The sequence below is a fragment of the Miniopterus natalensis genome, chromosome 2, assembly GCF_054644295.1.
Source record: "Miniopterus natalensis isolate mMinNat1 chromosome 2, mMinNat1.hap1, whole genome shotgun sequence".
Lineage (NCBI taxonomy): Eukaryota > Metazoa > Chordata > Mammalia > Chiroptera > Miniopteridae > Miniopterus > Miniopterus natalensis.
In genome coordinates this window covers 173946699-173964919 of record NC_142082.1, presented here as the reverse complement: position 1 = coordinate 173964919, position 18221 = coordinate 173946699, and the positions used below count along the sequence as shown (strand labels likewise).

Genomic DNA, 18221 nt, shown 5'->3' with positions numbered 1-18221 from the left:
TATTTTACCATCTAGTCAGGGGTCATTGACAGCAATTGTATAAACACAAATACAGTTTTGTTTTGATTTCAGATGGTGGTAAATTCCAAGGAGAAACCACGTAATGGATGGAGAGTGACTGTGGCCTATAGAGGGCTGCTTTAGAGAGCTTGGACAGGGAAGGCTTCTTAGAGGAGGTGGCATTTGAAGTAAGGCAACTTGGGCTTCCCAGGAAAGCCTACCTGGACTCCACATCTACTACTATGTGGTTTGTGGGTGAGCCTCAAAGTTAGCCTCTGATTTAAAGGCATCAACTGACCAGTCCGGGGAAATGAGAGACAGGACAGAAAGATAAGAAAAGCAATACAGATGCATGTTTACATTTAGCTCCTAAGCCCGCCCCCCCCCGCCCCCCCGCCCTCCCGCCCCCCCCCAGCCATCCTCTAACTCCTTTACATTGTCTCCTCTGGGTGCTGTGGGTACCATCAAGCCCAGGTTACAAACAAGGATATTGAAGCTCAGAAAGAACTGGGCTGTTGATTTTGTGGTCTAAAACCCCCAGCCCTACAGGAGCAGCAAAGTGGAAAAACACATTTTACTCCCTCTTTCTTACTACATCTGAGTCCAATGCCTTTGAAGCCCTATGCAGAGAGCAGATCTCCCCGCTCTCTCTCTTCCACCGTGGGCTGGCCTGATGTGAATTTGAGATACATTTTTTAGATAGATCCTTCTACACACACACTCTCTTACTTTCAATTAAAGATAAAATTAAAGGCTGTGTCAGAGAGGTGAAACGTGTGTCCCAGGAGCTCCAGCCCAGCCTCTGATAATACTCGAATTCAACAGTTCTGAAATCTTTTTCTTTCCTTCCTGCACTCCCTGCCCCTCCTCATCAATTTTAGGCGGGCCTCCAGCCTTAACTCGGTGGTCTTCGGGTCATTTGTTGAATAGGTTAGATTTCTCAGGCAATAAAGTCGAGGCAGTTTTCTTCCCCAGCACCCCACCACCACCACCACGGCCACCACCACCACCACCAAAGAAAGCAGGCTGGGGTCTAGGACCGAGGGGCGGCTGCGATTGCTAGCCTCTGGGGTCTGCATTTTGCATTTCGCTGACAGCCAAGGCCGCTCCAAAGCCCCCTCGCAGCCAATGGGCAGCGGTGATTTATGGAGCTGACTAATGCGGGCTGAATGCGGCCTGTCACCGCGCCCTGAATGGCTTCCCTCCGCCGCACAAGCCCCGGCTTTGTGTTGCTAAGCGATTAGAGCAGATGTAATGAGATTTTGCCCAATCCCCCGCTTTGCCCTTTCCTAGCTTCGGCAAAATTGTGTGTGTGTTGTGTTGTTTTGTGTGTGTGTGTGAATTTTTAGAGTTTGCCTTCGCATTGTGGCAAATGACGGCTAACTTTGCCTGGAGTTTAACGAGACTGGATATTTCCCGTTCAGAAGTGAGTAAAAGAACACCTGTCTTCACAAGGGGAAGGGGGGTAAAAATCCCCTTTGTGGGGGCTGAGACATTATCCTAATGTTATATTCATAGCGATAAATGACTTGCTACACTTTCTTTGCCTACCTTATCTGAAAACTTGCAAAGGAGCTAAATTAGAACAAAAAGAAATGGGGGGTGGGAGTTGGGGGCAGGGCGGGGAGCCCAACTCTGCTCCACCAAATGAGGAGATAAAAATAAAAGCGGGGCATCACAAAAGCATTACTTCCCTCAAGTAAGCTCTAAATTGGCCCACTGCTGGCAGAAAGTCCGATTATTTATGGCGATGAGGAATTTACTGATTTTTTTCCCCTTAATTACGCTCGTCTCTTTGAAAGGGGCTGGAGCCTCAGCGCGCATTCTATGGAGGGTCATTTAGCAAAATGACATCAGACGCTGCGGCGTGCTCCGCGCATCGCAGCTTTAAAAAATGATTATTCTGTGCCACTAAATGGTATAGATGTACCAACACAGACTGGATTTTTAACTCTGGAAGACGTGCTGGCTCCCCGTTCTTTGTTGGGTTTTGTAAGACGCATTTTGCGCTCGGCTTTCCGCTTGGCTGGAGACACGCACGCTGAATGTGCGAGTAACGCAGGAGGCGAGCGAGGCGCCGGGAGAGGCGCAGTGGGATTCCGATCACGTCCCTGCTAACTGACAAGAAGCGAGCCAGCCAAAAACCCCACCAATTTCTTTTTGAATCTTGGTAATTGGGTACTTTTACACGCAGCTCACGCTACGCGGATAGAGTCACCAGCTTAGATAGGCCAGTGTCTCAGAGCGACCACACATTTCTAAGGCTTTTATTTCTTTAAATGTAATTCCTTCCGCAAGGAATTCATATCATACGTGCCCTTTACTTAAACATCGATGTGGAAAGTGTGCATCCTCGGGAAAAGAAGTAGAAAACGTGTGCCTGGGAGTGAAGTGAGAACACACCCACCACCGGGCCTGTGGAGAGGGCTACCTCCGGGCCAGCCCTGCCTGGCCTCCTACCACCATCCTTCCTCCCACCCCAGCGCCTGTGATCTCATCCAGCCTTTCCAGTTTCACAATTAGGAACTCAGAGCTCGGGTAAGGGTTAGAAAGTGGGGTGAGGACCCTTTCCTTCCAGTTCACTTTTTGGGGCATTTTAAGTCATTTTTATCAAAAGACAATACAGCCATCAATCACCACCTATTCTCTTGGTGTATGAGTACATCTGCAGCATACAAGGGGAAGAAAACCCTTTTTATCTATATGTCTACACTCAGCGTAAAGCCACCCCAGGTAGGACTGGGCTTAGCACTTTGTCTTTCCTTCCAGGCACCATGCTTTGCACCTCCCGCTTCTCCCTCGCCCACCCCTTCCTTTTGGAATTTCGATAACTTGGACAGGGCAGTGGAGTCAAAGACTTTTTCACTTGAAAAAAAAAAAAAGAAAAACGTTTTATTACGAAACTACTTTGTATAAAACAGGGTTATACATGGTTTTCGTGGGGGTTTTTTTTGTAAGTTTGTAATAAAACAGTAAGAAAAAAAAAGGCAGTGATAGGAATTTCCCAAAAAGGCAACCTATCAAAAGCACTGGCTGCCACTTTGCGTTTGGACAGTAGCTGCATAAACTTTGTTCTGGAACAGTATTTAATAACATCATTAATACATTAACAAAGTTTCTATAAAGTAAGACACATTGGTGCTTAAGTACATCTGGTGGCCTTTTGACCTCACCTATGAGGAGAGTTCTTTACAAAACCACACAGGGAACATGGCAGTTGTAAGGTGAACTACACATCTAGAATATGCAGAGGTAATAGCATTACATGTTAAAGTATCAAGATATACACATTTTAAACCATTTGTACAAAACTCTATAAATTTTTTCTCTTTCTCTCTTATGTACAAAAATATCTTAATATATCCCCAAAGTGGTTAGGATAGATACAAATAGATTTTTCTTATAATAAAAAAAAAAAAATCACAAAAGATTGGAAGCATCCTATGATGAAAACGGTGGAAAAGATGGTGTGAGGGAGTGGGGCTCCGGGAGGGGCCCGAGGATGGGGTGTCAAAGGACTGAGTATAGCATAGTTTCACTGCAGACAAATGTCCACAGCTTATTGGGATGGGGGATACTGAGACGACGAAAGACACCAACCCCTGGCTAGAGGGTTAAGAACTGAGCTCTCACAGAGGGCGGGGAGGTGAAGACGCCCTGCGAGCGCCGCCAGCCCCGCCTGTCAGCGGTGGGTGGGAGTTGCTATAGGGCGTGTGCGGCTCTCTTCCCCTCGAGCTCCAGGCGTTTGCACACAAGCAGCATTTTGCACTTTGACTCGGGTCCTAGTCACCCTTCATGCCTCCGTGAATGATTGGAGTGCAAAGATGCAGTTCTGAGCGCATCGCATCCCTGTTTTGTGAGAGCCGCGCTCCGCAGGCCTGCCTCCGCTTGGTTGGCGTTGGGGTTGGGGTTGGTTGCCTGTTTTATTTTTTTCCTTCTCTTGTTTTTTCCTTCTGTTTTCTCCCTTCCAGCATCACTGACGAGAAAGCACTAAAAATGCAGGTCGTGCAGTCGGCCTATAACATAAGAAGAACGGGAGAGGTTAATGTGAATTTGGAGGGCGGCCTTGGGGGGAAACGGAGGTTTGGGGACCGGAGGATCTGCCGGGTAGAGCGCCTCTTTTGACAGGTCCCGGGACTCGGTTCTCCAGAGTCTCTCGGTCTCACTCCTCCCAGTCCCGGAGACCTGGGCAAAGCCACTCTCAGAGGCCACTGGTGAAACTAACATGCCAGGATTTCAGATCCACTCACTTTGACAAATCCTTGAGATCGATCCCCCATCCGCACCCCTCGTCTCCGTGGAGACAGTCCCCCTCCTACACATACTAAGGCCAAGGGAAAAGGCTGAGGGCGACTAGCCTCCTCTCACCCCCGTTCACCCCCAAACGCTACCCACCTGCTTCGAAGGCCCATTCGCACAGGGCCTGAGCAGGCCGAGCCCCTCAGAACCAGTTGGTGAAGTCGAGCAGCTCTTGCTCCTCGGGGCTGAGGGGGTCGTAGGAGCCCTCGTCCGACGAGTAGGACGAGACGGGCGAGCCCGCCATGGAGTTCATGTCGTTGGAGTAGCCGGGGGAGATGGTGGGCGACAGGACGCCCGCCTGGAAGGCGGCGCTCACGGCGTCGTGCTCGTCCAGCAGCTGCTGCAGCGCGCGGATGTACTCGACCGCGGAGCGCAGCGTCTCCACCTTGCTCATCTTCTTGTTGGCCGCGCCGTTGGGGACGTGCTCGCGGAGGGTGGCGAAGCCCAGGTTGACGAGCTTGACGCGGTTGCGCTCGCGCTCGTTGCGGCGCGCCACGGCGGCCGGCTGCTGCTGCGGCAGGCTGTAGCCGAAGCCGCTGAAGTTGAGCCGGCGTTTGCAGCGCATCAGTTCGGGCGAGGACGAGCGCTGCCGCTTGACTTGCTTGGGCGCTGACTTGTGACCGCCCCCTGAGGGCTGGCCGTCGGCCGCGGGGCTCAGCGGCGGCGCCTGCTGCTGCTGCTGCGCGCTCTGCGCCGCCGCCGCCGTGGCGAAGAAGCAGGCTGCGGGCGGCAGGAAGGGCTGCGGGGGCTGCGTGGCGGGCTGCTGCCCGGCGCCGCCGCTCTCCATCTTGGCAGAGCTCTCCATGCGCGCCGGCTGCCAAGGAGTCGCGGGATCGCAGCGAGCGGGGACGCGGGGCGCGCGAGGGAGACGCGGACAGGACTGGGGTGCACGAACAGAGAGGGAAAGGAAGGGAGAGAGAAAGAGGGAGCCCGCAGGGAAGTTTAAAAAATTACAGAATCCCCGAGAGACTTCTTAGGATGGGCGCAGAGACGGTGCAAAGGCTTTTCCTCCTCCCTCCGCGCCTCCTGCGCCTCCTTCCCTCCTCCCTGCGCGGGTTGGCTTCGGGAGCCTCGCGTGGCGCTCGCGTGTGAGGCTGCTGCTCGCGCCTTCTCGTTAAAAAAAAAGGGGGGGGGGCAGAAGCAGCAAAAGTCAGTGCTGAGTGCGCTCTGCTGAGCCTCCCGCTCCTCGGCCCTGGGGCTGCGCTCTCTTGCGCCGGGTCTCGGTCTCTCCAGCCGCGGCTCAGGCTGTTTTAATTATTTTGTTAACCTCCTTTCTTTCTTATTTCCCTCTTTCCCTCGCCCTCCCTCGCCGGCTCCCTGTCGGTGCGCCTTCCACGTTCCCTGGCCAGAAGTGAGAGTGCTGGGCGGCCGGAGTGCGGCTGCCTTTTCAATGGGACACCCAGCCCCACGCGCAGCCCTGGCCCCGCCTCGCCCCCCACTCCCCGCTGCTGCGGCGGGCGGCTGCAGCCCCCACTCCCCCTCCTCTCGCCTCCTCCTCCCACCCACTCCCTAAACTCCCCTGCCTCCGGGTCCCCCGCCCGCTCCGCGCGCCCGCTCCTTGCAAACTCTCCATTCAGCCGGGTTTGTTGTTGCAGTGCGTGCGCCTGGCGCGTGCCGGACTCCCGGCTGAACAAACAGGCGGCGCGCTCGGGGCGGGCTGCAGCCGGGGGTGGCTTTGGGAAGGGGGGGCTGGCGTCGCAGGAGGGGCGAATGGCTCTGCGAGTTGGGGTGTAAGTGCTGGCAGTTTTGGGGTGAAGCGCCCCGGGATTCTCCGGAGAACTTGGAGCAAAGCACAGGGGAAGGTTTGGGCAGAAAAAGCGGCGAGGGCGGTGTGGAGGTTGGAGTGGGGCTCCATGTTTCCTGTTTTCTTCTACGCCCCGCTGTCATTCTCTTTGGGGGAGGGGTGTCCTCGGCGTCTGCGGGAGCTAATGCAAATTTGCGATTGAAGTTCAGAAAGATGGGGGTAACTCCGACCGAAGTACTGGACTGTTAAACTAAAAATACTGCTGACTCCGGTTCTAGTCCCAAGGCGTCCTTTCGCGAGCTCGGTGGCCCTCGGGAAGCGGCATCCTCTCTGAGTTTCAGATTTCTTGTCTGTAAGCAGAGGTTGGATTAGATGGTCTCTAATATCCCACCCAGGTCTAAAAACTGGGAGGTGGTCCCCACAACTGAGCAAGCGTGGAGGGTGCCCAGGAGAAGGGAGGCGATCAGCGCCCGTAGGTAGGTGTGTGCGTCAGGGAGGCCCCCCAGGACCAACTCCGGCTGCCTGTAGCTTTGCCCCCACCCACCCAAAGGGTAATTTCCGATCCCGTTGTGGGGAGGGGAGATGCGTAAAGAAAGGAGTTTTCTGGGATATTCGGGGCTGAGTCTGAGAAAAAAGATGTGGGGCGCAGGGGGGAGGGTGTTGGAGTTTGAGGGGCTAGAGGCCCTTCCCCGGTGTTTGGCGCCGCCGCAGGAACCTCGGCGGCCTTGGCGCAGCCTCCATCCCGCCCCAGGCGTGTGCCCGGCGGGCCGGTGGCAGGCGACTGGGAGCCGAGCCCGGCGGGGCCGCGTGCTGGCGCCGCGAGGGAGGGGGCGGCGCTTGCCGCGGTCGCCCGGCCGCTTGGACAGCGCCCGCCCAGGAGCCCTTCTCGGCCCGGGCCCTGGCGCGCTCTGGCCTGAGCCTGGTCCTGCTTCGGGCGCCTTGGGACCAGGCGCCGCGGGGAAGGCGGACCGAGCAGCGGGTCCCGTCGCGGTCCCGCTCTGGTGGAGGCAGGGGCGGGCGGCGGGGGCGCGTCTCCAGTCGCCTCTACTTAGGCAGAAGGAAGCAGAGGGTAGCCATCCAGTTGATTGGAGGCCTGGGTGCAGGGATGATTGCGGTGAATTACCCGGATAATGACTTCTCAGTGGACTTTCCTTTGTGAAGTTGCATCTTTCTAAAGGACCCCTGGGGGTGGACTCAGGTTGCCGCCCTTGCTACGTGTGGCCGGCTGTGAGGGTTGTCGGAACAATAGTGGTGGTACCGGCTACTAAGGACCGGTGGCTTGCTGACCCCACGGGACTTTGCAGAACCGGTGTGGTTTACACCTCCAGCTTCCTGCCCCACCCCAGGAAAGGAGCTGAGAGGTCTCCAAATTCACATTTGTCCCCATTTCTGGAAAATGTAGGAGGTGGTGAGGCTTAAAGCACTGCCACACCACCAGCTTCCAACCACGGGATCTCACCACCTGGCGAAATAGGTTCTTCAGGCACTCGGTGCAGGTGGCTACCCATTGTCTAGGAAAGTTCTCCTGTGTCCCATCCGCTCCTCTCTAGCAAAATAGTGGGGGGGGGGAGGGGGACGGGGAGGGGCGTTGGGGGGGGGAGTCAGCATCATAGGGGCATCTCAGTGTGTTTTCTTCCACTTTAGGCTGAGCTCTCTTCCAGCTCAGACACTAAGCATTCCACACTTAAAGTCCATAGTTCTGGCTCTACCCCTGGTTTCTGTTGTAACCTTGAACAAGACCCTCTTCCTCTGCCACACTCAGTTTCCTGATCTGTGCCTGGTTTCAAAATGTATCTAGGAGCAAGGAAAAGCTTTGGATAGCCAGCAGGTGTTCTCAGTTAGGCTTTGTGCATGCATGGAGATCCTAATTATCAAGGACTCCAAGGCCAGAGCCTACTCTCAACCACCTCCACCACTACCACCACACACACAGACACACAGAGAGAGAGAGAGAGAGAGAGAGAGAGAGAGAGAGACTCTCTGAGGCCCAGGGAACCCCACGTCTTGGGAGAAGGGGCAGGTAAAGCAGATGGACTTGATTTGACATCCAGGCTCTGTTACTGAAACAGCAGTGTGACCTTGAGCAGACAGTCTGTACTTGGAGTCTCAGTTTCCTCATCTGCCATGCCCACAGTTAGAGCATCTACTTACAGCTTCTGTGAGATTTCAAGGAGATACCTGTGGAACATTCCGAATCAGGTCTAGATAGGAAGGGATTGATGAGAAGCGCCTTTCTAAGCAACAACAAAGTATTGCTGCTCCCACAGCCCATCCAGGGAAGGTTTATAGGAGGTGGAGGCCCAGCTCTGGGATTCCTGGAATCACACCCTGATAGTTGCTACAGCCTTTGGAGATCCATTGCTACTTGTCTCGCTGTCCCAGCACCTGGGAGTGGGTAATTCCTGTCATTTTTGAGGAATGGTGGTGATGCTTGCAAGTCAAGGTGATAGGAGATAGCAGCCAAGTTTTGAACATGAGCAGGAGAAAGTGAGATGAAACACAGACATGCTCTGTGGCTGGCACATGGCAGGGGCTTCAGCAGAGCCACTGGTTCTATGTGTCCCCGTGTCCCCCCCACCCCCACCCCATGCCACCAATGGGCCTGACTCCAAGCAAGACCCCAGGATTTACTTGACCAGGTCACTCAAGGTTCCATTTATCTATACATGGAGGGGAAACTCACAAAAGGAGTGTTGGATGCCTTCATCCCTAATGAAGGAGTTGTGGGCCCTCTGCTCACCTGCCAAGGCTGTTGGGAGAATGAAGTCTGATGTTGTTTGTGAATTCACATTGCAAATCCCTCCGTATATATCATGGACTGTCATTCTAGTGATGGGGAGGCAGGACACTGACCCCCTTCCGTATGTGCTACCCAGAATATAGACATCCTAGAGAAAATGGGAATTTTCCCATTCTGCAATACAATAAGGGCCTTAATTTCTGTACTTCCAGGCCCCTCTTCTGTTTAGGAAATCCCGGAGATGGACCATACCTGAGATTAAACCTTTTCCACATTCAGCGTCAGGATCTCCATGGTCAGATGGCTTTCCTAGTGATGAATAGGGATCGTTGCCCTGGAAACCCGAGACTCTGGTGTCCAGTCTCCTGCCACCTTAATTTCCACTCACAGTCCAAGGTCAGGCCAGTGCCTCCTCTGCTCACACACTATCCTGATGCTCCAGGATTGTGACACTTCTCTCTGGAGAAAGGAGCTATGCCTCATCTCTTTTAAAAAGTTGCTCTGTGCTTTTTCTTTGGGGGGAGGGGAGTTAATATTCAAAGTGAAACTAGGGTTTCCATTGAAGGAATCATTTAGTAAAATTACATTTATAGCGGATCCTGAATTAGATTCAGGGACAGTACAAAGATGAACGTGGGCCTTAGATTTTTGAGTGGACACGAGTTTTCATGCTAAGCCCCAGAATCCACGCCGCTGCTTTGAGAAAAGTGTGCACTGGGCATTCAGGTATTTGGGTCCCAGCAGCTATAACACAGGCCCTCTGCCCTGGGGTGAATGCTGCTCTAAGTCTGTGCTTGACACCGTCCTGCCCAGGGAAATGAGTATATTACCGAACAATCTACTGTCTCCAGCACATCCTTCCCAAGGTAACATCAGAAACAGCTGCTGCCAACCTGAGTGAAGTCTGGCCAGGCTGGGGTGGCCTGTTCAGGGGGCAGAACAGCACCAACTACAGATCTGGCTAAGCTTCTTGGTCACGGCAGCCAGGCCTGCACCTGCATCAAGGAATCCAGGCTTCTAACAAATCTGTGTGCTTTTTCAATACGCCTGGGGTGGGGTGGGGTGGGGTGGGGTGGGGAGCTGGAAAACAAAACAAAAAAAAGCACAAACTATTATTTTACCGTGGCTTTTTGGTTAGGGAGGGGAGTTTGGGGTGGAGGGAGGAGGTAATTTGCAGCCACCCTCACAAGTCCCTTTTGAAGTTCTCCAAATAAGGAGAAGTAACGCGAAGTCTTTATTTACTTTTTTTTTCTAAAGCCCCATTTACATTATGATTAAATACCTTCCTCGGATAAGCATAAAGAAAGTCGTTAATCTATATAGCTCTCCAAAGAATCAATACATTCTAAACTTTTGTAGGATTTGTTACACTCTGTTTTGTTACAGTAGGCCAGCTCCTCTCTGTCTAGGCACATGGCTCTCTTTCCCTCCCTCCTCCAAGAATGAAAATAAAGTAAAGGTCTTTCACGGTAAACAAAACCAGCTGATTCTTCACAGAGAACCCATGAATAGCTGGAGAAGGGGGAAAAAAAAAAACAACTTACAATAAACGGTGCATTTTTTTCTCTGCTGGGTATAGTATTCAAGGATCAGGGCAGTATTCAAACAGAGGCCCATTTTTTTGCTCACAAGAGAGTTTAGAAAAGAAGCATGGGGTCCATTCAGCGCTTTCTCCCCTTCACAATCGCAGGGCTCCATGAAACCTATCTTCCATGCCTTGTCCGAGTGTTTCTGGGGACCAATTAGTGCTTTGTTGCACGGCTTCTTTGCTGAATCTTTGAGCAGCGAGAAAAAGCGCTCTCGAGTTTCCCCTTATTTTGACCATTTCAGTCATTACTCAGTGTAATAATTAATATGACAACTGGACGCTCGGGTTTGTATAGAAACACCTCAGCCACAGGAGCGAGCGTGCAGTGGGTGGTAACCAGCCGCACATCAGCCGGAGGAGCCATACACACAAAAAAAGCGATGAATGGCCGGAGAGAAAGAGCAGGAATAAAGATGAAATAGTTGGCACAACGCGGAGGGACAGAAAGCGGACTCGGATGGGGAGAGGAGGGGCGGGGGCACAATTAGAAGGGGAGGGGGGAACACCCTACGGAGGTTAACTTATTTGGAAACTGTTTTCTGAATAGAAGCGCGGCCGTGAGTGGCCGGCTCGCAGCCAGCTCCGTGCCCCGCAACTTTTTGAACCGCTCGGAGCGTGGCTGGGGGCGGGGGCGGGCAACCTCTAGGCCCTCGCGGGGCCTTCCGGGGCGGCGCTCGGCTTTCCACCCGCCCCGGCTCCCCGCTCCTCGTGAGGCTTCATGTTTACTTTTTTTTTTTTGCAAAATACCCTGCTCCAACTTCGGAGCTGGCAATACAGAAGATCCACCCAAATGCCCGCGACGGGAGTACTGCACCACCCCCCTCGAGGCTAATTTGGGGGAGAGGGCATTTCGGAGCCACCCCAACAACTCTGCATCTTTGCCTCGGGGAACAGCGTACTGGGGGGCTCCTGGCGGAAGGGTCTCTCCCCGGCAGCGCGCAGCCAGCCTGGGCGCAGCGCCCGGGCCCCCGCGCGGTGCCCGCCGCCGCCAGGCCCCGCAAGTGCGCCCCGCGGTTGCGCCCCGCTCCTCGGCGGCATAATAAATAATTAAGAGGGTTTAAGCGCGTTAGCCACAGCTCATGCTAATGAGCCAGATGAGGGCTCGCGCTAACCCGAAGTGACAGTTTGCATATAGCAGGGAAGAAAAAAAAAGCCCTGCACTTTCCCCCCAACTTGATTGCCCGTTCTCAAATTCATGGGTCCCCAGTTCCCTCCCCCCGTGGCCCCGCATTTCCCTCTCTTCACGTCCCTCCACCTCCCTCCACGCGCACCACACGCACTCACTCCCTCCACACCTTTCTGACCCTTCCTCAGTCTATCCCTCTGCCCCGCCGCATTGTGACCTCACGGAGTCCCCGGGTGCCAACAGGTGACCGGCGCGTCCTGGCCGGTCTCAGCGCCCAGGCGGTTCAGTGCCTTTCTTTACACGGGGTGGAACAATGCACCAAGGCTCCCATTCCCCGGAAATAACTTTGAAGCTCAGGGTCAAGGCCCTCTGAACTCCAGGACCCTTGCGCGCCCTTGGGTGCTCTCTGCGCTCCGCAAGGCAAACGGAGCTACCCGCTGGGGAGAGGAACGCAGGAGCCGGAGCCCTGGAGCTCGCGAAACGCTCCTGCCGCCTCCGGAAAGCAGGGGCAGTTTGCCGAAGCGACTGAGGTCAGTCGTGTGTCCCCATTGTGTGGCCACGTGTCCTGTGTCCATCATCACCTCCCCAAAGTCCGAGCTCAGCCCGACTCCTGGCGGCGCGGCCCGGGAATGCCCGGCCCATAAATCAGCCCCGGCTGCGAGCTCTCCCCCGCCCGGTGCAGGCCTGGACGCCGCCCCGCCGGCCGGCAGTGTTTGCTCCAGCCAGGTTAGGAAGAGCCGGCCGCTGCACCCCGTCGGCCTGGGAAACTGCGCGCCCCAGTTTCCCTTTCCCCCCACTCTCTTCCCCAGGCCCAAGCACAACTGTCAGGCCTTTTTTGGAGTGGAGGAGAGGAAGAAGGTGATTGCTAATACATGTGTTCATTGACATGGAATCTTTAGGAAACAGCAACAAAACCAAAATTAAATGAGCTAATATTTGTAGGATGCTGAGAACAGTGGCTGGCACACAGTAAACTGTGTACGCGTTGTTCAAGAAATGCAAGCCTGCTGAATACATGAAAGGAGCTGTGGGCTACGACAGCCATTTCAGCCGGTGTGCCCAAGAAGTCTTAAAACATGCGCTACCTGACTATTTAGTCTGGAGCACTGACCTCTTTTCCTTCAGACTGTCAAACCAAAAAATGACAGCCGCCGACACAGTAGCTCTCCTGTGTGAATGAATTAAAAAAAGGTACCTATTTTTTGGTCAGACTGGCAACAAATATATTTTTGGTGCTCTGCAGGATTTTAGTAATTAGTTTAGGTGTGTCATGAGATGAAAAAGGTTGAAAATCGCCGATCTACGATGTGAGAAAATACAGCTTAAATGTAAAATGATCAAGGTTGATACACGCATTGATTCACCAAAAACTGTTGAACATGATCTGAGAGAAACAAGACAGTAATTGCCTTTGATAAGCTTGAGTTTAGTGAGCAAAAGAAGTGTACAAGGAAAGACGCCCCATTAACCCACAGTGGGGCAAGATAAGAGCCCTCCTCCCTCATGCTCCATGAGTCCTGCAGCTCTCCCCTCCCCATCCATCAGGTTACCCCCAAATAAATACACAACCTATGTTAAAAGAAAAAAGGTGGACTTGTTATGCAAACACATCCTAAAGTCATCCAGCCCCTCTTTCCCAACTAGATGGTCATCCCTAAGCTTCTCCTTGAACTAACACACACACACACACACACACACACACACACACACACACACTTAGCACCCCTTAGTGTTAGGTGCAGGAAAAAGGCAGGTCACTTGAAGTTAAGACAGACTATGTTCTGGAACTCTGTAGCAATGCGTCTCCAGGCAAAATGCTCACCCTGTTCCAGGGTCTCTGTCTACAAAACAAGGGCCTGAGTAAGAAGCCTCTCTCCAGCTCTCACTGTATAAGCAACATGGACACAACCTTAAGACCCTCTAGTGGCAAGGGCTCCCCTGTTTGAGTAAACATCTATTCTCGGCCCTTCCTGACGCCCCCACCCCCCAATAACCTTTAGGAGGTAAATGACTCCATCTACAGCTTCATGAGGAAGACCAGTCCTTGCTGGTGCCAGGATTTTGGCTGCTGGTGGCCAGAAGGTGGCAGCCTCAGGAGTCAGCATGGCTTTAGCCTCAGGAGACGGGGGTGAGAGGTGGGCTTTTGGCTCATCGGAATTCATGTGCAAAGGGAAGAAACTCACTACTTTCGTTCACGGCTTTGCTTGGGAAACCAGACTCCCCATTACTTGCCCGAACCGCTTTTAATTTGAGATTTGGGGGCTGGAAATGCTCCTTTGCGGGCTGTGTGAGTCGCTCGCCACCTGCCGGTATTTTGTAGAACGGCAGCGGGAGTTGTGTGAAAATCTAATACTATCACAAGTTAGCTGATTTCTACTAATTCTACTCCACACAATTCAGTGCAACCGTTGTAGAGCACCGTGCTACGTGTATCACGTCCCCCCAAATGTCCACATTAGGAATACACGAGGTGCCTGTTATTATTCAGATCTGAAGCTTCATCCCAGACCCACCAAATCAGAATCTGGCCAATCTGCCTTTTTAACAAGCTATAGAATAGTTCTTTTGTGCACTGAAGATGAAGAACTAGTATTCCAGAGGTGTCGGGATGACAAGACACACTCTCCATTATTCAGACCTGGGGAGAACAAATCTCTTCTGATACAGAAGTCACACTAGTCCTATAAATATACTTTCCTTGGGTAAAGGGATGATGCCCTGGTGACTTCTAAAGGGGGTCCAGGGGCTTGATAAGTTATTATAGAGATGGTGTTTCAAGGTGGATGGTTAGAAATTTGCAGTGGAAAGAAAGGGGCCTTGGGAACAACTTACCCAGCGCAAAGCCTTTTGCTTCCTTGACTTTGAGACTCCAGCAACCTTAACTTCACTTCCCTTTGACCACCCCTTTTGAGGCTGCATCTTGGGCTTTTTTTCTGCACCCAGAACAGCTCCACCTTGGAAATCTTAACTTTCCACTCTCCACTGTGATTCCATCTCATTCTCAGTTCTGCTGAACCTTCCTCTAACCTTTTCCCCCAAGTTCCATTTCTTTCCAACCTGGTCTCTCCCCAAAACTCAGACTGGAATGTGTGATTATTCCATGAACCTATAACCTATAAAATGCTTACCTTCCCAACCTAAAAAACAGCCAACTCTTCCTTGATCTTATGACCACCTGCACCCAGTCACATGTCTAACCCCCACCCACTCCTCTGAGGTTCATCACTGCTGGATTTCCTCACTGTGACGGTTAATTTTTTGTGCCATCTCTACTGGGCACAACATGCTTATTTGGTTAAACAGCTTTCTGAGTGTGTCTCTGAGGGTGTTCTGGGTGAGTTAACATTCAAATTGTAGACTGTGTAGGGCAAATTGACATCCCCAATGAGGGTTGGCCTCATTCAACCCACTGAAGGCCAGAAAATAACCCAAAAGATGAATAAAGGAGAATTCACACACTCTTTCTCTTTGAATGATGTTGCCCTGAACACTTTTGTGCATATTTTCTATGATTAAAGTAATATGAATTGAGTACTTGCTATATATCAGGGGCACTGTTTAGTTCTGGAATTTAGAAAGACTAAGATTTAGTCTGAGGCAGGAAGCACCATCTGAAACAACTGCTCTGCTTTTATTTTATGAATATTATTAGTCTTGGCATTGACTTCTTAGAGGCTTAAATTTGCAACGTGCCCTAACTTTCACTGGTATGCATTTTTTTAGTCTTGTTTTAGACTTACTTTATAAGGCATTCGAAGTCCTTTAGGATATGAAGTATAGTATGAATGAATAAATGAAAAAAAATAAAAGCTAAAGAAAAAAACTGAGGACAGAATATTTGACATAAGGGCTGCCCTCAACAAATATTTGTTGAATGAATGAGAATATGAGTGACAGTACTCAGTGACCTCACTCTGATATTGTCAAGAAGAGATGATAATGTAATAGCTCCAGGGTCTTGAGATTTTATATGTATATTTCATTTAATAAACCTGTGATCAAATGCACTTCATTTATCAACTGATTTTATTATGACCCAAAAAAATGTCTAAGTTCTGCTAAGAATTCCTGGAATAGCCTGCTATAAATCTTTTGATACAAACCATGACTTCATAGATCAATTGCATTTTGTTTGTGTGGGCATTTGTTGGTAGTGGTAGGGAGAAGTTAGACTGAAAAGAGATATAACAGAAATGAGGTTCTGGGGAAGCTCACAGCCAGCTGACTTTGCAGGTGGGGATTTTCCAAGTTTTTGCAAAGAGATATGCATTGTTCTCTGAATTCTGATGAGAAAAGTATAGTTTTTGGACAGATAAACCCATCTTTAATACCATTCCCATGTGTTCTCAAATTGTTAGAACTAGATTTGGCTGAGAGTGACAGAAATTTCAAAATCACAGGGATTTAAGCAAATGTTTCTCCTAAATCTACCTCTAAGCAGCCCAAGGCTACTGGAGTGTGGCTCCATGGTGTCAAGAACCTGGCTCCTTCTATCTTGATTCTTTTTGCTCTGAAAAGCATGCCTCTCATTCCTAAATTTACCTCATAACCCAATATGGCTGCTCCACCTCCAGTCTCATTATTTCTGTCTTCTGAACTGCAAGAAGGAGACTGTAGAAGGACAAGGGCGTGCTTCCTTGAAGGACACTTCTTAGATGTTGCACAGACTACTTCTTGCATTTCTTGGGTCAAATGGCAGACCTGTAGCTATACCTAGCTGCAAGGAATGCTGGGAAATGTAGTTTTTCTTTCGGGAGGCCTTGGGGCTGGGTAGCTGACATTCAGAATGTTTATTTTCTGGAGAGAGGAGGAAAGAAACAGGGTGACGAGCCATACATGCCACATCCATTTCTTCTTTATCAAGTGGGTCAAGTAGCTCCTAAACAGCAATGTAACAACCAGGCCAGCTTCCATGAAACACTTCCATGAAATGGGCCAGTATGGAAAAGCCAAGCTCAAAGGGATGTAGAGTTTCATGTTTACGTTGGTTCTCCTTGACCACCAAGTCCCACGAGTGATCAATGCCAGCTGACTTTGCAGGGTGGGAAAGAGTGAATCCAGGTAAATGCTGAGGACACACTGGATCTGTGTCCCAGATGAGGAACACTGGGCTTAGGAAACACTGATCTGATATAGGGGACTTATCACAACTTCTCCACCCTCTTCTCCAAAAGAGAGGCATTATTTTTAACCTGGAATGTAAGCAATCTTTGGGGAGAGAAGGAAGACCTTAGTATCATGGAATCTCTTCAGGGATGGAGAAGTTCTCTATTATATTGGTCAGGAAACGAATCTGACCTTTGACCAAGGTGGTTTGCTGTCAAAATCCCCCCAAATTCTTGAAAAAGTAGTCCAAGAAATGTGGAAACACCAAGGAAATTGCCTCCCCACATTCACCATTTCTAAATTCTGCATAAATGCATGGACCTTGTTAAATATTTAAGGGAATATCTCTATTTTTTTGAAACCCATAGGTTTAGTTACTACTCTCATAGTATGTTAAATTCTCACACAGGTTTATAAAGGGTCAAAGTGGGGATGTTTATCTCAGCACTGTTTTCAGGTGGTAAAAAGTTAGAGACAGCCTAGGTGTCCGTCACTGGGGAATGGAGACTTCAAATGTGATGGATACACACTGTGGAATACTCTACACTGGTGGGAAAAAAACACACGATGAAATCTGTCGAAGCTCTATATGCTATAATAAACCTACTCTACAACATCACTCAGGTCCATGAAAATACATCCATGCACCACAATATCCAGGCATTTAAGAAATCCAAGGCTAAACAGTAAACATATTAGGGACGCTGCCTCTGGGGGAAGGGAATGGGAGTGGGAATGAAGATAAAAGAGAATAAATAAATACAACAGGAGATTTTACGTGCCATGAGCTCATAGGTTATGATTAACGCAACCTCCTAGAGATGAAGTGAAATGAAAAGGTACCGATAACCAGCAGTGGTTGGGAAATCTTCAGCTTCCAAAGCAGTGAAGGTCAGCTTCAAGTTTACCAGGTTCACAGCCGCACCTCTTGCGACATGGCATCCACCTCGTCATGGCCATCGGCACTCCCTCGGTGCTCGGATGCTGCTTCGAGACCTACACTGTCAGTACAGTTTTCTTAGGAGCCAGCAGCACCCTCAGTAACTGCAACACATGGTATTCCATCCAAATTAAATAAAAAGAGAGTTTAAAAATCATCTACAGAATTCATGTCACAAGAATCTCATTGTAAGTGAGGTTTTATCTCAGTGTATGGATACATTTCACCTTTTTTTTCTTTACCAGAATAAAAAAATTTTGAAAGAAGCTAGTTAGTGTTTTTCTCTGAGATAGCAGACAATTAAGCAAGCTTTCCTCCCAACCCAGGTCTGGGGCATTGTTTTATGTGAGATGGGATTAAAGTTTTTATTTTTCACTGGTGTGAGGAGAAAAGAGAAATATTATTATTATTATTATTATTATTATTAATCCTCACCGAAAGATATGTTTTTTTAATTGATTTTAGAGAGAGAGGAAGGGGGAGAGAGAGGTCTGAGAGAGAAACACTGATCAATTGGCTGCTTCCCATACATGCTTCGAACAGGGATTGAACCCCAAACCTAGGTATGTGCCCTGACTGGGAATCAAACCTGCAACCTTTTGGTGTACAGGACAGCGCTCCAATGAACTGAGCCACCGGCCAGGGAGAGAAGTGCTATTATTTTGTCCTAAGAAAAAT

The 18221-nt window shown here is 50.5% G+C and overlaps 1 protein-coding gene across 1 annotated transcript; it reads right to left on the bottom strand.

The window, feature by feature from the left end:
- Positions 1 to 4441: 4441 nt before the first annotated feature.
- ASCL1 (achaete-scute family bHLH transcription factor 1) lies at positions 4442 to 6817 on the bottom strand. The gene is made up of 2 exons (XM_087813980.1): positions 6808 to 6817; positions 4442 to 5161 (listed from the first exon to the last, which is right to left on the bottom strand). Exon 2 carries the CDS (start codon positions 5102 to 5104, stop codon positions 4442 to 4444), a length of 663 nt encoding a protein of 220 aa, XP_087670106.1. The 5' UTR covers positions 5105 to 5161; positions 6808 to 6817.
- Positions 6818 to 18221: the final 11404 nt, after the last annotated feature.